The sequence below is a fragment of the Glycine soja genome, chromosome 10 (assembly GCF_004193775.1).
Source record: "Glycine soja cultivar W05 chromosome 10, ASM419377v2, whole genome shotgun sequence".
NCBI lineage: Eukaryota > Viridiplantae > Streptophyta > Magnoliopsida > Fabales > Fabaceae > Glycine > Glycine soja.
This window is the reverse complement of record NC_041011.1, coordinates 47,102,845-47,121,919: the sequence shown is the minus strand read 5'-3', so window position 1 is coordinate 47,121,919 and position 19,075 is coordinate 47,102,845. Positions and strand designations below refer to the sequence as shown.

The window sequence follows — 19,075 nt, the reverse complement described above, 5'->3', positions numbered from 1 at the left end:
TTCTTATTTGCATATCATTTTCAATCCACTTTCTTTTATTTCTATTTCTAAATTTAAAGAAAATATCAATAGTTAAAAATAATTTTATAAAATTTAATTATATAAAAATAAAATGTTATCCTTACTATATAAGCTAAAATATTGTTTTATTTTAATTTTGAATTATTTTGTATCTAGCAATAGCAATGTATTTTATACTCTACATCATATTGCTGTGAGTTTTTATTTTTAGTTTTTTACAGACGATCATATTGCTGTGTGTTAATGATTTAATATCAATAAATTTGGGATTCTTTTGCAAAAGACTTTTAATGTATGAAGACTGATTGAATCTTGACTAATTTATTTAGTCATCATGTGAATCTATTAAAAGAGTAATTTTTCAATTTTTTATCTAAAAGAATTGTACTCAACTTTTTTTAAGGATAAAATCAAACTTTTTGCCACTTAAATCGACAAGCATTAATAATCCGTTTCCCACTATTAATGAAGCTTGTTGCCTCCATATTTCCCAATCTCTACACGGTTTTAATAATTTTGTCAATAGCATTTATGTTTAATCTCTACATGGTTTTAATAAAAAAAATCATCATTAGTATCGAGTTCATCACTTCAAATCTGAATTACACCCTGTAATCTTATCCATTAATTATTTATAAATTCTGACAAAAATGGGACACGCAAGGAATAATCGCTACTGACAAAAAATCCCACTTCATGGCCTCAAAATAAAGAAAACCCTCGATTTTATGGTTAAGATAATATAAAAAAAAAAGTCTAGGTACTTGTATAATTTGAGTAGAATAATTAGAAATAAAAAACATAAAGTGAGAAAATAAAAAATAGAGAGCGAGGGGAATGAATGAAGGTTAATTTAAGTTGTATACGAAATGGTGCGATTTGGCAGATGCTAGTCTCTCCCTAGAATTTAGTCCATTTTGATGAAAATACCGCGTTAAAGATGCGCCCCACAGGCATTTACCTCCTAGGGATAGGAATAATAATTCTGTTACACACCAACAGTTGCAGTACCTTCATTCATATACGTGCATGCAAAAAAGTCTACGGACCCTATTCCTTTGTCGGACCCAAATCAAATTCAATTCATTGCCACTCCCACACTTGGAAAACAAACTATATCTCAGTGTAAAATTCTTCAATTCTGCCATTGTTACTCAGATTTCCTTCGCTTAAAGAAAAAAAAAAAAAACACCAAAATAAGATTAGATTTACATTTTTTGTTTTATTTTAATTCAAAACTTTTATCTCAATTTATTTTTATTTTGTTTTTTTCACTCTACAGAATGACCTTTTAATGTTTTTTCTTTCCCCTGTGTTTTATAACAAAATTCTATTCAGAGACATTAATTAAATTTAGATATTTTACTCATTAAATATTCAAGCTTTTATTTAACACGTAGGTTATAAGATATTGACTCTTTTCTTTAGACTACTAAACTCCGGTTAGATTTGCATGCTGTGAGTCTTAATTAAAAGATAAATTATAAGTATAGTATTGTAAATAATAATTAATTAAATTGAAATTCAATTTTACGAACCTGATTTAATGATTGAGAATGAGATTGACCTGTGATTGAAATGACGGCGGTAGTCGTATTGTTGTAACATCTAAGCAATAAATGGAGTATTTGTCTAATTGAAAAACCGTTCAATTGCAATGTACCACATTTTATTTGTTGTATGATTTTGGTTTAACAATGTATCTTGAGTTTTTTTATTTGAATTCAATTAATTATCTTTCATCTGGTTGATTCATTTTAGAATAAAGTAACTCTAGGTCTAAATTGAGAATTAAATTTTAAACCTTCGTTAAAGAATTCAACTGTCAATATTGTTAATAACTTTTATAGTAAAAATAGAAATCTTGTGGTATAAAAATAGAAATTTTGTTGTATGAAGTTTATTATATTAAATTAATTTCTTAATTAATTCAAAGGATTGATAGGTTTTGCTCCATACATAAATGAAAATGATTTATTTAACTAAAAAAATTATGTTTAATTCTTATCATATGTAAAATTTCTTTAGATCAACGATAATAATGTATTACAAATCAAAATTAGTTTATAACTCAATAAATTAAGAGAAATTCATGATTTCTGACCTAAGATAAAAAAAACTAATTTCTTAACTTAAATAAAGGTGAACAATTAACAAGTTGATACTATTCATTAATTTTTTTATGGAATATATAAGACTTCATATCACAATAATGAGAAACGTAAAAAAAAAAGGCTAAAATATAAATTTCTTTACTTAAAAAAAATCACATAGTTGAAAATTAATTGTGGAGGAGGGGGGTTGGAACCGTGAAAGATTTTGGAATCTGATTACCACCCAATTCATAACTTTAGCATGTGCATTTGCCGGATACGTGGTCAGCAACAGTTTCTCTGAATCATATAAACAATTATAATTTTTTAACCACTAAAAGTACAAAAGGAAGCAATTGTAATTATATAAAGAAGTAGTATTGCATTATGCACCCAAATAAATAATATTGTGCATTTATGGAGAAGGATAACAGAATTAATATTCAATTGAGAACCGGCACCCCGGCAGTGTTTTAATGAAGCTTTTAATCATGAAGTGAAAAGATTCTATTGAAGAAAAGCTTTTGTTTTTTGGTACAGTGAAGAAAAGCTTTGGAATGATATGATCGAAATGTTAGCATAGAAAATCATAATAAAATAAGCATCGAACCGTATCAGTGCCTCATAAATTTAATTATTTAATTATCAACGGGTGCAATTAATTATTTTTTTGTTTGATAGCGATAATTTCAATATTTCGTAAACGATATAAATTAAGTTCCAATAATATACTACTATATCCCTATAATTGAATCTAAACTTTCCACACATATATATTATTAATATGAAATATAAAAAAATAATATAAATTAACTTAGATGATTAAAAAAAATCTTGAATTCAAATTTCTCTCACTAACATTTTAATAAAATTAACCATTAACATTTACATAAAAAAATAAGTAAGAATTACGAGACTCGTGTCTGTAGGTAACTTTCATGATAAAATCCACCGTGAATCTCTCTCTCTCTCTCTATATTTACCTGTATTTGGTTTCACAAGGGAAAATTCTCGCTTCTGCAGAAAAACAACACCGAAACTAGCTAGTAGTTGGAAGAACGTGCTGATCTCAACCTTATATAGGAAAAACCTTTTGGGAAAATTTATCATGGTGGATTTTCTTCTTAGTAAGTAGTAATATTTTTCAGTTTTGTATAACGAATCCAAACAACTTTTCCTTTATATATATATAGATATGGCTCTGCCTCGTCTTTACTTTGTTTTGTTTGTTTAATTTAAATTTGTGTAGTGTAATCATTGTCTTTTTTAGAGATGGTGCAGATGCATATTATGTATATATGTTGTGTATGATGGGTTGGACCGAATTAATGAATGTGCTTCCATCTGAAAAAGGTGGGTGGGAAAACAAGAAGATCAGAATATTAATGTTGATGGTCCATGGGATGCTAAAATTTAGCTTTGGATTTCAGAGGCTAGCTCTTAACTTCTTATTGCTTTTCTATATATGGTGTTGATGCAAAAATCTCATAGCCACATAAAATTAGGAGCAGGAAAACATATGTATCAAAGCACTATGACAATGCTGGCAACTCCAATCAATTTTTGCTGCACGTGGACTCCAAATTTCACACCTACTTTTGTTTTCATCCGAGTCTCTGTTTGCTTCTACTTTGCATCATTTTTTAAAAAGAAAAATTCAAACATATTTTTTTACTTAGTAAGGGAGAAATTACCATCTGTGGAGGTATATACATGAGTTTTTTAAACTACTTAATTAATTTGATTGGTGACTTTAATTTTTTTTGACAGAGACCTAAGGTAAGTATTTTTTATTGTAGATAATATTGTTCAAGTTGGATGATTATAATGGAAAATAATATTCTAATAGTATTTAGTACAATTTATCCGTTTTTGACCAATAATATGAGCATAAATGGCCCAGATCCCAACTAAGCCCAAACATATGCATGAAAAACTTAAATTCAACTATTATGAAAGTGGATTTTTTTGTCAAAATTTGAGAAGATTTTAGATTTAGAGCAAGTTTGAGAATCCATTGCAAAATTACGTTTTGAGACAAGTAATTTTGTCAATGGATCATGATTATTGTTTTTGCGTTCATTTTGATTTTATTCGTTGGAGGTGCATTAGAATGTGTGCTACAACCATTATAGCTGTAAAACAAACGTGCATTTAATTGTCATGGACGGGTGAGAAGCTCTTTTTTACTCTAAACTCAGAATATTTTGATTGATAAACATAAATTAATCTCTCAATGCATTAAGATTCATTTAAGAAATTGATATCTCATAACATATGTTATTTCATACACACCAATTGGAGAATCAAACTCTTAACCATGTGCTCAAAGGATATGATAATTTACTAATCATACCAAGTATCATCATGTCTACTTGTACATAGTTATATGTGTATTTTTATTTGATTTTTTTTTTATAAAAATCTGAAAATATATTTGATTAATTTAGCATATATTACATAGTTTAAAATCTAAATTTTAATGTGCATTAAAATTGGCAAGGAAAAAAAAGAAATTTTTGGATTAAGTCAAGTTTAATAGGTTTGAGCTAGTTTAGTAGACCTAATATTCTACCCAATAATAATTAGGCTACACTTTTTTAGTCTGATTTAACCTGAGTATTTCGTCAAACCATTTTTCATTTTAATTTCAGGTCAAATTGAGTTGATTTATCTACCTAAATCCATTTTTACCCTCATGCAAAACGCTAAAATTATTTGGCAGAAGATTAAAAAAAACTTAAATATCTTTCAACTTGGGTCTCTTAACGTAGAAGTTGAACAGAGACAAGATTATTTTCTCTTGGAGACTTAATCCATGTTCTTGCTTAATGTGTGATCACTGATCATTACTAAACTTGAATAGAGATATCACGCACAAAGGAATGAAATGAGAGTGGAGCCAATAGATGGAGTTGATGACTCGCTTTTTGTGTCTTAATAATAGAAATACGCCTACCTGGCCACCACTTGGCCGTGCCAGAAAAGGGAAATATGAATGTGCTACATAATATTTTCTAGGAGTTGAAAATCTTCACAATTCTCAGTGTGTGTGCCTCTCTTATTAGCAATTGGTTTATATTTTCTTTTTATTTAATTCATATAATAAATGACCCAATTTTTTTTACATTAAAATAGATTAAATTATATTAAATATTAGGAGGCATACAACTTTGGTATTTCTATTTTTTCAATATGCAATTTTGACCATTCATTTTAAAATACATATTTAGTCTCCTAATATTTTAAAATTTTTAATTTTAGTTCAATCTTCAGTTTCACTTATATTTTAATTAATTAAATTATTTTTTGGTGGTATCTTAAATAAATATGTTGGGACTAGAGTTTAATTGATAAAGTTTAATATTTTTTTTAAAATTAATTGAGAATGTATTTTATTTTATTTTTTAATTTTTTTTATAAAGTACTAAAATGTTAGTAATACAGTACAAGGAAATAAGTTACTGTGAGGGGAAAAAAAATTGGTTACATCATTAATGCGTAATGCTGTTTTGAGGACTGAGGAGCGCGATAAAAAAAAGTGGTATCGTCCTTATTATAGCTTTATTCCAAGACATTGGTAGGAAACTTTTCAAATAAAAGTGAATATTCCACTTTCTTGGTCTCTAGAATCTAATGAAATCATGTGATGCTTTTTTTTTTTGTTTCATCTATGTCTTTGCATAGAAAAAAGAAATAAGGTAGATAAAAGTAAAAATAAGGAGTAGAAGTGTATAAGAAATAAAATAGAAAAGAAAGTTGTTTGATTAAAAAAATTAAAAAAAGAAATAAGTAAAAACAGATAAAAAATAATACAGTAAATTTCATCAATTTTAATATTAATTCTCTTCAAAATCTTCTCCACCAAATAAGCCTAATAATTTTCATCTATTCCCTTCCTCTAATTTCATACCTACCAAAAAGACTGTAGTTTTTTTACAGCTAGTTATTTCCATTGGGTGACTTTAATTTTTCTAGAGTCAGAAAATATAAATACCAATGTAAAAATAATTTATATTTATTTTATTTAATAATAATTATATAATGGCTCTCTTATGTCCAAATAACCTTGAGGCACTCTAAAACCGCAAGTGTTGACCTAAGTCAATATTAGTAGGAGAAGAAAAGTTAACCCACACACACTTATTTGAGTTATTTGAATATTTTCTTTTTGAGTATTTAAAACATGTGTTGGGGGATTGTTTGCTGGTGTCAAATGTAAGTTGTTGAAAGTAACACTTATGTTATTATTGTCTCAAACATAATTTTGAAGGTTGTAAAACAACTTTTCAACACATGTACTTATTATGTTCATGTTAGGATGAATACATACACAAGCACATTTATAATAATTGCTAGTCTATTTATTTGTTTGAATTATTGTATTCTTTTATTGGTATTTATTATGGTCTTGTTAGGATGGGTTTAGGAAGGCTCAAACATACTTATGAATGAATATTATATTATCCATTGTATATCGTAAAGATTAGTATGTAATCATTTCTAAGGGGGTTGGGTCTAACTCTAAACTTTAAAGGAATAGGCTAATTTTTTTTAGAAGAGATATTCATATTTAGTGTTTCATAGTATTTATCAATCATACATGCGAAAATAAAAGTATGTAATAAGCATATAACACAGCTACTATTCTTCCCTGAATGACACAGTAACATTTTACAGTGCAGGCGGCAGGTGCTTGCAATCAACACACAAAGCATCTTTGATATAGAACGAGTATATGTTTGAGATTTGAGAATCTATGATTGACTTCTAAACACTACTGTTTGAAAAAGACCTAAAGAAATTTGTAAACAAATGTTGCGGAATTAATCTCCAAGGTGCAGCCACGGTTTCATTACAACCAGCAAGGTAGCAGGGACTCCCTCAAAGGTGCCCATATGGTCTTCGGATGCATTGCTCAGGACCACAAGAATAATAGCATGAATCAGTTTGTCAAAAAAAAAAAAAAATAATTCACATTTATGCTTCAAGTGGGAGAAACCATTTAAAAACAAATTGCATTTGAACAATGTAAGTCATATCGCTTTGATTTTGTTTGTATCCCCCTGCTTTGAAATTCAACTAAAGCATAGGTGTTCTCTTGATTCTGTACCACACACATTTATATATATATATATAATTATATCCATCTCTAGAGAACCTCAGAGGGGCAATGCTTCGAACAAACTTCTTTTAAATAATTCAATAAAATACTAATTAAATAGGGTAACGATCTCAATCCTAAAGATTTTGGATTAATTTCTGTGGATTAATCTCAAGTTAAATGTAGACAATTTCTTCAAAGAGAAATTAAAAAGAAGACCAGAGATCAAATCCATAGGTTTCGTGTAAGACCTATAAATACATTTAGCCAGCACTTTGTCAAATTGGATTGGCTCCATGAATTATGGGTTCAATCACTTTTGATAGAAAGTCAAATTAACAATTTATATGTAGCCACTTAATTAGGACGCATGCGGGAGTCGTTTGAAAAGGATGCATATCATTAAGCGATTTTAAAACAAATAGATTAGCTTTAAGTTGTTGTTATCATACATTTAGACTATCAATTTTTCTAAGATGATGCAATTTTGATACATTAGTACTATAGTAGTATTATAACTAGAAAAATATTGATTAGCACGCGCACGACTTTGATTCTGACATAAATTGATATATAATTTTTATCAATTTGGACAAGATTGAAGGTAGAAGCATCAAGTCCAAAATCAGATGCTCTTGCAGATCCACTAAGGTATAATTTTTATACGGATATATTGTGGTCCAACAGTGATATGATCAGCTTCAAGAGACCAAATTGGGGTATCTGTCTAGGTTTTTATCTTTTGGCAGAATGTGGTAATCACTTGACAAAACTAGAGAAAAGACGCGTGTCCCTGTCATTAACTTTAGCTATCATCATTAGTCACTAAGTAATCTTTTTCAAGGTCACAAAATCGTCGTTTTGTCAAGTAATGGGAGAATTTCAAAGCTTAATAAAAGAGAATGTGAACACACTTTAGGGGCACTAAAACTAATCACGACTTTGGGATCTATAAGTAAGCAAGGATTATGTTTAATAAAGTATATCTTGATTATCTGAAAACGACTCATGTTTTAATATTATTTTTGCCATGATAAGATATATATGGGTTTTAATATTAAATCAATTGGTGCGTTGTCTTTATTTTAATTTAACAATTTGATGTAACTTGAATTTTTTTAAAAATGATAGAAACATGATAAATCATAAATATTAACAACGACATTATAGCAGCCATTATCGAATTTCTTTTACCAAAGTCGTGAACATTAAACATCATTTAACCTGATCTTTAATCTAATTTAATTTAATTTTGGGCTTGACATAAACTTCTGATTATTATTTTTAATTAATATTGAGTTATATTTCAATTATTCATGATATAAGATTTAGCCAAAAAATAAAGTAAAGAAAAAAAATAGTATAAAAGTTTTAAGGCTCGAATCACAACTTCAGAAGTTATTCTTTTTGTTCATGACTTCACTTTAAAAAAAAAATCACCCATTACAATTTCAAGTTAACAATATCGTTTTTTTTTTTTTTACTTAAATAGATAGTCATATACGTATTTGAGGCCATAAATTAAAAGTTATTGCTTTACTCTAATCTTAATGCTTTGATATGACGGATTACCTGTACGTTCATTAATATTGATGACGTTCGATCGATCTCTTTTTAATTACAATAAAATAAAAAATGAATTAGGAAATGGAATTTTAACACATTATTATTCAAATGGACCAAAGCACAAATACAAAACAGATGAAGAATATAGGACACGATTTTTTCCCTTTTGAATAAAGAACTAAACCGAATAAAATGAGCAGAAATATTATTAGGTAAGACCTCTCAAAATCAAGTCATACATAAATTGTATTCTAAATTTGGTTTGTGAAGGGACATGCAAGATAGAAAAAAGTGACGAAAGTCTTCTTCAAAAAGAGATCCCTCTTGACCTTTGGAATATGGCATTACTTTTCTCAGTTGAAGGTTTGCTGAAGAGTGACGAGCTAGGTATATAAAGACGTGGTGGATGATGGTTTGGTTCCCTTTGTACTAAAAACAAGTCCGTTTAAAGTGTGCATATATAGGTGGCAGACATCAAAAGGATCCAATTAATACCATGTATTTTTCTGTGGTTCATGAATTAGGTTACGTGTTTAGGAATCTACATTGATGTCACAAAAACTCAAGTAAGAAATATTTAGGGTGATTTTAATTAAGTTGTGGAGGATGTAGCTTGATGTTTATGAAGGCATGCTCCATTATCTCCTGTTCTAGTTTTACAACTCAACTTGGATCCTGATGCTTGTTCTATCGTGCATGGGTGGGGGACAAATAATATCTATGATAGATGAGTTTCATGCTGGGAAGAGGAACAGCTAAGATTTTTTATTTATAATCACAAAAGCTGTGTGGATTGTCTAGTTTTAGTATGGAATATAAAGGGGAGTCAAAGTTGCATGTGTTTTTATTAGCTATTGTCATTAGCTAGTCTAGAGTTTGATTATGAGTATGTATATTTTTTCGAAAGCATAACATTAGTATTAACTTGCTGTAAAAAAAAAAACATAAGTATTAACGAATACATAATAAAATCTTAATTGATCATCACTATAAATCTTAATGATAAATAATAGTTTGAAAATAAACTATTTAGTTAATGATAAAAGTTTTAAAACTCCCAAGTACTGTGAAAAACACTGTGTTAACCTCACTTAAATTGACCAAACTATTTCAATATTGATTCTCCTTTCATATATAAAGAGAAAATCACCAAATATTAGTGAGCATAGATAAACAAATATATCATCACTCTACTACAAAATCATAGTGTTTGTAATATAAGAATAATTTTTTTATTATCATTCAATCATGATTGAAGAAGTAATAAAGAAAAAATATATTAAGTACACCGATAAAATACTATTTTTTTCTTTTAAATTTATTTGTAGGACCATCAAAGTGTATTCAAACTAACATTATTCTAAAATTTTGAGGTCATTTGGGGAAGTTGTAAGTTTTTTTTTGTTTTTAAATATATTTTTTAAAAGAAAACATGTATTTTATACAAATTGAGCTAAAATGATTTTTAGAATAATTTTAAAATACTTTTATATTTATTTTCAAAATAAAGAAAAAATAATTTATTAATTCATTAAATTTTAAAAAAACAGTCTCTCTATAACTGACCATGACCCTTATTATCACAGCTACCATTAACACCACCACAACTAATACCCCCACAAATCATTATTGGCACCATATGCATGATCAGTGTTGTTGTGATTGACATCATTATTATTGTCACAAGTACTACCATCGTCAATCATTACTATCAACCTTAGTACTGTCATTACTATCATCATCAACTATGTACATTGTTATTGTTATTGACATTGTCACTATCATTATTATTGTTACCATATTACAATTTCACCTTCGGACTAATTTAAATAGGATTGAAATTTTTTTTAAATGAGTTTATTTTAAAATTAAAAATTAGAGAAAAAATTAAAATTAAATTTTAAACACTAAAAAATGGTCGTTATTGGTTTCACATTTTAAAAAATTAATACTAAAAATCTCCCCAAACTAGCCAATTAGTTGTTTCTAAACTTTTAAGTTGGGCCTTCTCCATCTACTTGTTATTTGTTGATCTCTCATGGGGACATTGAAATTGTTCATCACCCCCAATTATAAGCAAATTTACTATTAAAAAGTTTCAACGTCAACTCGAATATAGTCATGCATAGAGTTATATATAATATTGACTCCTATATATAGTTTATTTTATTGGTAGCAATTTTTTTTTTTGAAATATATTTTATGAAAAAAATACGAAAATCCTTTTCCTTGTGCTCCTGAGATGTATCTTGTTAATCAAGGGATAATAGAAATCATCAACATTACTTACGTATTCTTTGTTAATTTGTTCCTTATGTTTTACGGTGAATAGCATTTTCAACCTCCGCACGGGTCCAATAATGAACATGTTGATCTGGAGAATCCCAATATATAATTGATGTATCAAAGTCAACACGGACTAACATGGAAAAAGAATATTATAATTGAATAGCTTAATTGATTTTTAGAGGACATGAGTAATAAGATTCCTTCCTGTGGTACCTGAACAGGATGGCTCTTGTAAAGTTGTCATGTTGTATGTAGCAAGTAGCTAGCAAGATGGGAAGAGGAGAATAGAGGGGTTCTGCTGACACTACTTTTATATAATAAATAAAAGCGGCATTGATTGATTTTTAATTTTATACAGGAATTATTCCTCAGCACCAAAAAATACAGGAGTTATTCCTTTATATATATAAACCCTAGCTTGCACATACTAATTTTTTAAAGGATTAATGCTTACGGTATTCTCGTGAATACCTAAAAACAACATTTAAGATATTGATAGATATATATTTTTGTTAATAATATGGTAAAAATGCATTGATAACATCAAATGTGATATTTTTAATAAAAAAAATGACTTCGACTCTCTATTTCTTTTTATCTATGTTTAAGAAATATAATCAATATATTATTTTAAAATTTCTTATTGTAGCATCAATTTATTTTATATATTTTCCTTGCAATCATTTCTTTTGTTAATTAAAAATAGTAATTAATATTATCTCTTCTTGCATATGATAATATATGATTGAAAATTAATAATTTATATTATCTTAAAAAGTTTTAAATTACAATTTATTTTATCAATAAATCATTCATCTGAATAATATTAAATTTAATCCTTTTAAATAAAATCTTAAATTCAAATTATGAATAATTCTTTAAACTGAATGAATAACTCTTTACTTGACAACAAAACAAAATGTAAGCTGGCTAACATTAATTGACAACAATGGACACCTGGCCAAGCTAAACCCATATTTAATGTGTCCTATCTTTTGTCACTAAACCACTTATCCCCTCTCAACAAACTCAACATTTTTCTCTGCAGTTACAGCATTACATGGGTTGTAAAGTCAATGGTGAAAAAATAACAAATTTCTCCTTACCAGCTATATACTACTATTAAACAATCTCACACAACTAATTAAAACTTGAAAGAAGAAATTGAAAGCAGTACCACACAGTGGTTCCGTGATATATAATGAAAGTAAAGGAAAATTACAAGAGTTGCATCATGCATGTGACTTTTTTATTTTATTTCATTTCATTAAACTGCTATGGGACCTCGTATTCTTTTTTTCTCTCTCTCTCTCTCTCATCTTCAATTTACACTTTACACATAAATTTATGAGCGCAAAAACATGTACACCCACTATAGCTATGCTTCTGCTTTGCTGGCCCATGTGAACTGTTGTTTCTTAGTGTTAATTAACGATCTCTGATCCCAGTTCATGGCGGCCGGAATGTGACCCACAGCTCCAATGATCTGCTTTTAAGCTGGCCCATGATCAGAAAGTGTGTCAGATAGGTACCTTGTGCTTCTGCTTCTGCTTCTGCTTCTGCACCACCATGCTTTTAGATGGGTCATTCATTATTAAAGAATTGAATTTTATAGTGCCGGTGTTTGTGCCATCATCATGCCCTTTCAGTGACATCTCCTAACCCCAATTTTGGAAAAATTAAAATCAACTTACATAATAATTAAAAATCCATCCCCCAGAAGAAGAAAAAAATATATATTAAAATTAAAATTAAAATTAAAATTAAAATTAAAACTCTCCATCCAATCAGAAACTTCCTTATCTTGTCTCATTCAACGGTGTCCACTGAAGAAAGTTTATTTGTCGCAATCTCATAACGGTTACCTCCTTCATCTTCCACACTCTCTAGATCTCCCTCTTCATTTTCATCCTCTTCTTCTTCTTCTTCTTCTTCTTCATCTTCTTCCTCCTCCTCTCTTTCTTTTCTTTCATTATTATTGTTCTCCTTCGCTGCACCTTGTTCGTACTGAGAGGGAGGTCTCCATTGCTGCTCGGGTTGCACCATCAATGGCTCCATCATCTCATGTGGCTTCATGTTGTGGAACGAAGCGCCAAAGGGGTTCTGAGTCTTGCTCTTTTCTTTGTATAAAGCTTCAAGTTCATTAAAATAGGGACATGTCTTACTATCCTCGCGCCTTTGCTTGTTGCTCTCCTTGACCTTCTTGAAGTACTTGTTGATGTTCTCCCATTTCTCTTTGCATCTCTTGGCACTCCTGTTGTACCCGAGCCTCAGCATTCCTGCTGATATATCCTCCCACAATGGAGCCTTTGGTCCATTTTCTTGGTACTTGGTTTCAAGACTTGTCCTCAGTCTTATCAAAGCATGAACTTCTGTCTTTGGCCACCTAGAAGAAGATAAAGAACTCAATGAAGAAGGAGTAGTAGTAATAGCAGTAGCAGCAGCAACGAAAGTAGTAGTAGGAGTAGGAGTAGCAGTAGCAGTAACAGTAGCAGTAACAACACTGTGACCATTATTCATTTTCTGAATCTCCATGTTGTCACTATTTGACAACACCAATGGAGCTTGTGGTTGTGGAGCTTGTTGTGGTGGTGGTTGTACTATTGTAACTTTTTGTGGAGGTGGTTGTTGAGGGAAATTGGCTTGTGTTGTGGAATTTTGGTGCTGACCAGATAACTGTTGCAAAAAAGCAATAACTGCAGCATTTTTGGCTGCGGCAGTTGATCTTTCTTGGACAAGAAGTTCGTGTTCTCTATTGATCCTTGCCATTTCTTGGATCCTCCAAGCCTCTTGTTGAGCCACTTGTTCTCTCTCCCTATTGTCAATGGCTTCCAGGAACCTCTTCTGCATTTCCTCTTGCTTGGCCAAGACTTGCCTCGTGAGCCTCCTGAAGTAGTCCTTCCACTTTCTCTTCTTACGGTACTTCTCTTCCAAGTCCTCATCCGAGGCCGTGGAAGAAGAAGTTGAAGTTGTTGAGAAGAGGTTGTTCATGTTGGGCAAAGAGTAAGGGATGTTATTGCTGTTGTTGTTGTTGTTGGGTTGTGGAGGGTTTCTAGGGTTGGTTACTACTGTTGGAGAAGTGATTGTGGTTGTCGTGGTGGCATTGGTTGGTGGTTGTGGTGGTGAAGGAGATATGATTGTAGGGTTTGTGGACGGAACAGTGGTGGTGACATAAGAGATTGGTGTTATGGCACTTGGCCTGGTTGGGGGTGGTAATGTTATTGTGTTTGTTGTTGTTGTTGCTGTTGCCAAAGTGGGTTGTGGTTTTGGCGAGTAAGAAGAGACTGTGAATTGATTCTCAAGAGCTTGTAATTGATCAAAAAATTTGTAGGTTTTTCCCTCGTGTTTCCCACTTCTGCCCTCTTTGGTTCTTTTGTGGTACTTGTACACATTCTCGAATTTCTCCTTGCACTTCTTAGCGCTTCGGTGGTAACCCAGTTCTGATAGTTTCCTACACATATATAATAGAGAGAGAGAGAGAAGAAAGAGAGAGAATGATCAAATTTTATGATCATCATCATATATATCCATTGAAAATTGGAAACAGTGAAAATAAAACAAAAAAATAAAGCTACTTCTTTTCACTTAAAGAAAGGTAAAATTTTAGACGGTCTTGCCGTACTAATAAAAACATGATGGTAGTTAATACCTAAAAGAGAACTGAACAATAAATAAGACGTACACAAATCAACCGATCATATGAAGGGATGAAACCAAGAAATTAAGAAGAAGATAAACTCAACAAATTAAATTTGATTGAGCAAATCCTGCAGAATACATGTTTAACTCTGTCATCACAACATGATTTGTTGCAACTATATATGGACTCGTTATATTATTCCCAAAGGATTTCAGCTGAATGATTTGAATGGCATCTGGGTAATCTTATTACTACGGAATCTAGGAGTATGATTAAATAATTATTATATATCTAATTATGTATACTAGAAAATATAAATTATAATAAGGTACCCCCGCTCCCTCCCTAGCCTCCCAAATAATTCATTAAAATAAAAAATAAAAATCCACTGACAACAAATGGGTTTCACAAACTGATTGGTTTGGAAATTGAAAACGAACTCATAAATCTTCATGCATGATCTTGAAGAAGCTAGCAAAACAAAGTGAAAAGAAAAAGCTGAATAGAAAAAGATGGAGGAGAAGCTGAGGCACACAAACACAAAAACCAGAAAATAAACATACATGAATAGTGAATTATATAGTTATATGTGTGTTGTGTACCTTGCAACTTCTTCCCAAAGTGGACCCTTAAGACTTGAATCTCGAAACACAACATCCATATCGGACCTTATCTTCAAGAGAGCCAAAGTTTCTTGGCGGGGCCATCTGTTTCCACCGCATGAGTTGTTGATCTTATTGTCACCTTCTTCTTCTTCTCCACCACCCTCTTCTAATTTTCCTTTATTATTATGATTATTATTCTCTTCTTCACCGGAATTCGCATCCATCATAATCACCTCGCCACCGCCATGCGCCGCCACAGCCTCACCGGACGACGTTTCCATCACTGTGGTAGTGTCTCCAAGCTCCATAGATAGATAGAAAGAGAGAGAGATGTCCCTACCTAGCTAGCTAGGTAAGCAATATTACAGCAGCTTGAGAAAGAAAAGAAAAAGGGAATATATCAGAAAATAAAGGGAATAGTATCGTCTTTCAGGGGTTTTATTATGCGCATGGAGAAGGGGACCCTTTTGGGAGGGTTGAATATAATAGATTTGTTTATTTTTAGGTGGTGGGATCTGTCAATTTCATCATAGAAAAATAGAAATATTAGCCTTTGATTCAGCCTCACTTAACTTTTTCTTGCTGTATGTGTGTATGATTATTATTGTTCTTATTATTTTATTTTTGTTGATTAGGGCTGTGGAATCTTCGCCTATTTTTTATTTTTTTTCATTTTTCATCGACTCTAAAAAAAAAGAACACACCATATTACAGAGATGAGTGGCTTTGGTTTGGGGTTCTCTCTTAATGTGTGTTATACGTAAGTGCTGGAAAAAGCAAAAGAAAAGCGAAGGGATAAAATTATAACATGGATCCTTTAAAGGAGAAAATAATAATGATAAAAATGGAAAAGATAATAATAATATTAATATTAATAAATTCTTTTCTATACGTATATCATATATATTTTTGAAAAATTTTAATATATGTAGTAGTGGGAACAGCCTGCAGATAGGGACGATGTAGATGATAAGTTGGGCCATGTAGGTCAGCTTTGCTTATTGGGGGCTTTTGGATTTCAGTGGCAAAGGATAAATTGAAATTACCTAATTGCCCCCCTTGAGATGGATATCATTGACCATTAATTAATCATACAACTCTCAGTCCCAAGTTTCCTTTAACGGCTGTATAATGACCTTAGCCTTCAGGCCTCAGGGGGATATACTTTCAATTGTTTTTGTACTTATCATTAGGTGCTTTTACCACATCCCTATAATGCCTGTGAAATTGAATTAAATATGTCTAAACCTAGAATTTTTTTAAGAAAACCACTAAGAAGAGATACGATGAATAAAACAAATATCTTATAATTTATATCTAGAATGATCTCTTATGATTGTTCAGTTTATGCACTAAAATTAAACCCATAGTCACATTATTAACTTATTTTTGCATTTCTCAATTAGTTTAATAAATTATTTATGAAGGATATTTTACAATTAGATTAACTTAATTTTAACAAATGTATTTTTTAAGAATATTTTCAAAAATAATTTTCTTACAAGACATTTTAATTTTGATTATATTCAAGCTTGTAGTTAAGAAATTAATACTAATTAGGCGTTGTTATCAGGTGTCCTTTTCTTTTTTGTAAAGATTACTAATTAAAATCTATTTCATATTTTAGTAAATAATTTCAATTATTTAAGAAAGTAAATATTAAATGTTTTTTTTTGTTTCTTTATCCATAATATTTAAAGGAAACGCATTCGTTAGTATTTTACTAATTTTGGTCAAGTTAGTTGAAGCTGATGAATTAATTGTCTTCTTATATGATATGAATTAATTACTTTTGGTTAGATAGATCGTAGATGTAGGTCACTTTGTGAAGGCAAAGACCATTCATGAAGGGAAGTAACCGGTGACAAATTCAGTTAGCTACGACCTAACACAATAAATAGAATGAATTTTTCAATAATTAATTATCTTCTAACGCCTCATGTTTCACCAATTATTAAAATTTGTATTAGGGACCATCGGCTACGGTGTGTACAATATGAGGTGATTGTACATTCAATGGTTATCACTAACTATATAGTTATTGAGTCAATTCTTCCCTTTTCTTCTTCAATGTGAATAAATGTCCAATTAGATATTAGATGTAAAAGAGGAGAAGGTGATAAAGTGAGCTTTATTTTTATATTTTGTATTTTTTTGGATCTAAGACTTCACCATTAACTTGTAATGACCCCACAACGTGCTTCAACGTGGTAGACTTTATGAGCCAATATTATTTTTTTGGCATTTTACCTGAAAAGAAAATTGTATGTTTTTAGAAATTGAACTTGAATCGAAATGACCGTTTTGTTCAGTTCGTCTTCCATACAAGTAAAGACCAAGTATACAATTGTACAAATATTTCTAAATTTAGAAGAAAAAAAAAATTAAATTATGAAAAATATATAATTAGTTACATGGAATTCCAAAAGAAAATATTTAAATCGTAAAAATACATACATAATTAGTTAAAATTATTTTAAAAATTGGTTAAAATATATAACACGTCTCATTCTTTAAGAAAAATATAGTAAAAAATATAAGCCCCTTTTAAAAATATATTTTAAGTTAATATATATAAATATTATATCAATTTCCATTTATTAAAATCTATAATTTGTCTTTTAATTAAATAAAATATTATCAATTTCATGAATTTATAAATGAGAATTAACCTGATTAATGATACATGACTCTTTAAAGTATGAATACGAATATTTACTTTGTTGAATTCCTATAAGATCACAAGGTATTAAAAGTATAAACATGTAAAAATAAAATAAACTACATTATATATATATATATATATATATATCATGTGGTTAGTCTTTGTCTATCTCTCTATGCACATGAAATTGTAAGTGTCTTCCTCTCTGGTGGTACAGTTTTTGGGTTACGGAGACTAGACATATTACTTAGTAAATGAAGGATGAGAAAAAAAAAAAAAAAAAACGATTTGGCTCAGTTTGTTAACCTCTAAGATCTTCTAAGTAATTATTTGGCTTAAATATCAAGGACCATATTTTTTTTATAGGAAAATGTCAATGGCCATGAAAATACAATTTTCTTATTAAAATATAATTTCGTTGAAATGATAAATACGTATATGTGTATTATATGCATACGAAGAACCGCGAAACAAAAAATCATTAGAACTCAATTATTGAACGGATGACATGGATCAAGGTAAGATATAATGCCAAAGATTGGGACCCGAATAATTAATTATTTATAAGCGCATTTATCACCATTTTTGTGTTTTCTTTCCTTGTTTCTTTATTTTTAATAGTTTGCTTTGAAGTTATTAATATACCGCCGCAGTAGAATATGTTCATAGCGCATACTATAATTTAAAAGGGAAAAGAGAAAGTAAAAGGAAAAGATAAGCTAGAAAATTAAAAGGGTATGTTAGTACTTGATGTTGAAGAGTGGGAGTTGTAGGGGGAGAAGTAAGGTAGGTAAACATCTATCAAATGATGCAAGGTGTGACACCATGTAAAAATTATTGCGGTATATAATGAATCATATTATATGGTTAAATAATTGAGAAGTGAGTGAATGAGAGAGAGAGAGAGAGATCATTTCCTTTTGTTTATGTACAATTTTTTTATGCGTATGTTAGCTGGTTTGTTTCGTATTGTCGACCCTATTGTGCGTTGTAAATACACAAAAAGAAAAGCTTTTCACAGCCAATATTATTCCGTGTGGCTTTTCCCTCTCAATATATTAGCCCCTTGTTTTATCTTTGAACCACCTGCAT

General features: G+C 30.0%; 1 protein-coding gene across 1 annotated transcript; it reads right to left on the bottom strand.

Annotated features, from left to right (window-relative positions):
* Positions 1-12,198: 12,198 nt before the first annotated feature.
* LOC114370603 (trihelix transcription factor GT-2-like) lies at positions 12,199-15,743 on the bottom strand. The gene is made up of 2 exons (XM_028328001.1): positions 15,316-15,743; positions 12,199-14,524 (listed from the first exon to the last, which is right to left on the bottom strand). Exons 1-2 carry the CDS (start codon positions 15,624-15,626, stop codon positions 12,883-12,885), a joined length of 1,953 nt encoding a protein of 650 aa, XP_028183802.1. The 5' UTR covers positions 15,627-15,743; the 3' UTR covers positions 12,199-12,882.
* Between the last annotated feature and the right edge of the window lie 3,332 nt (positions 15,744-19,075).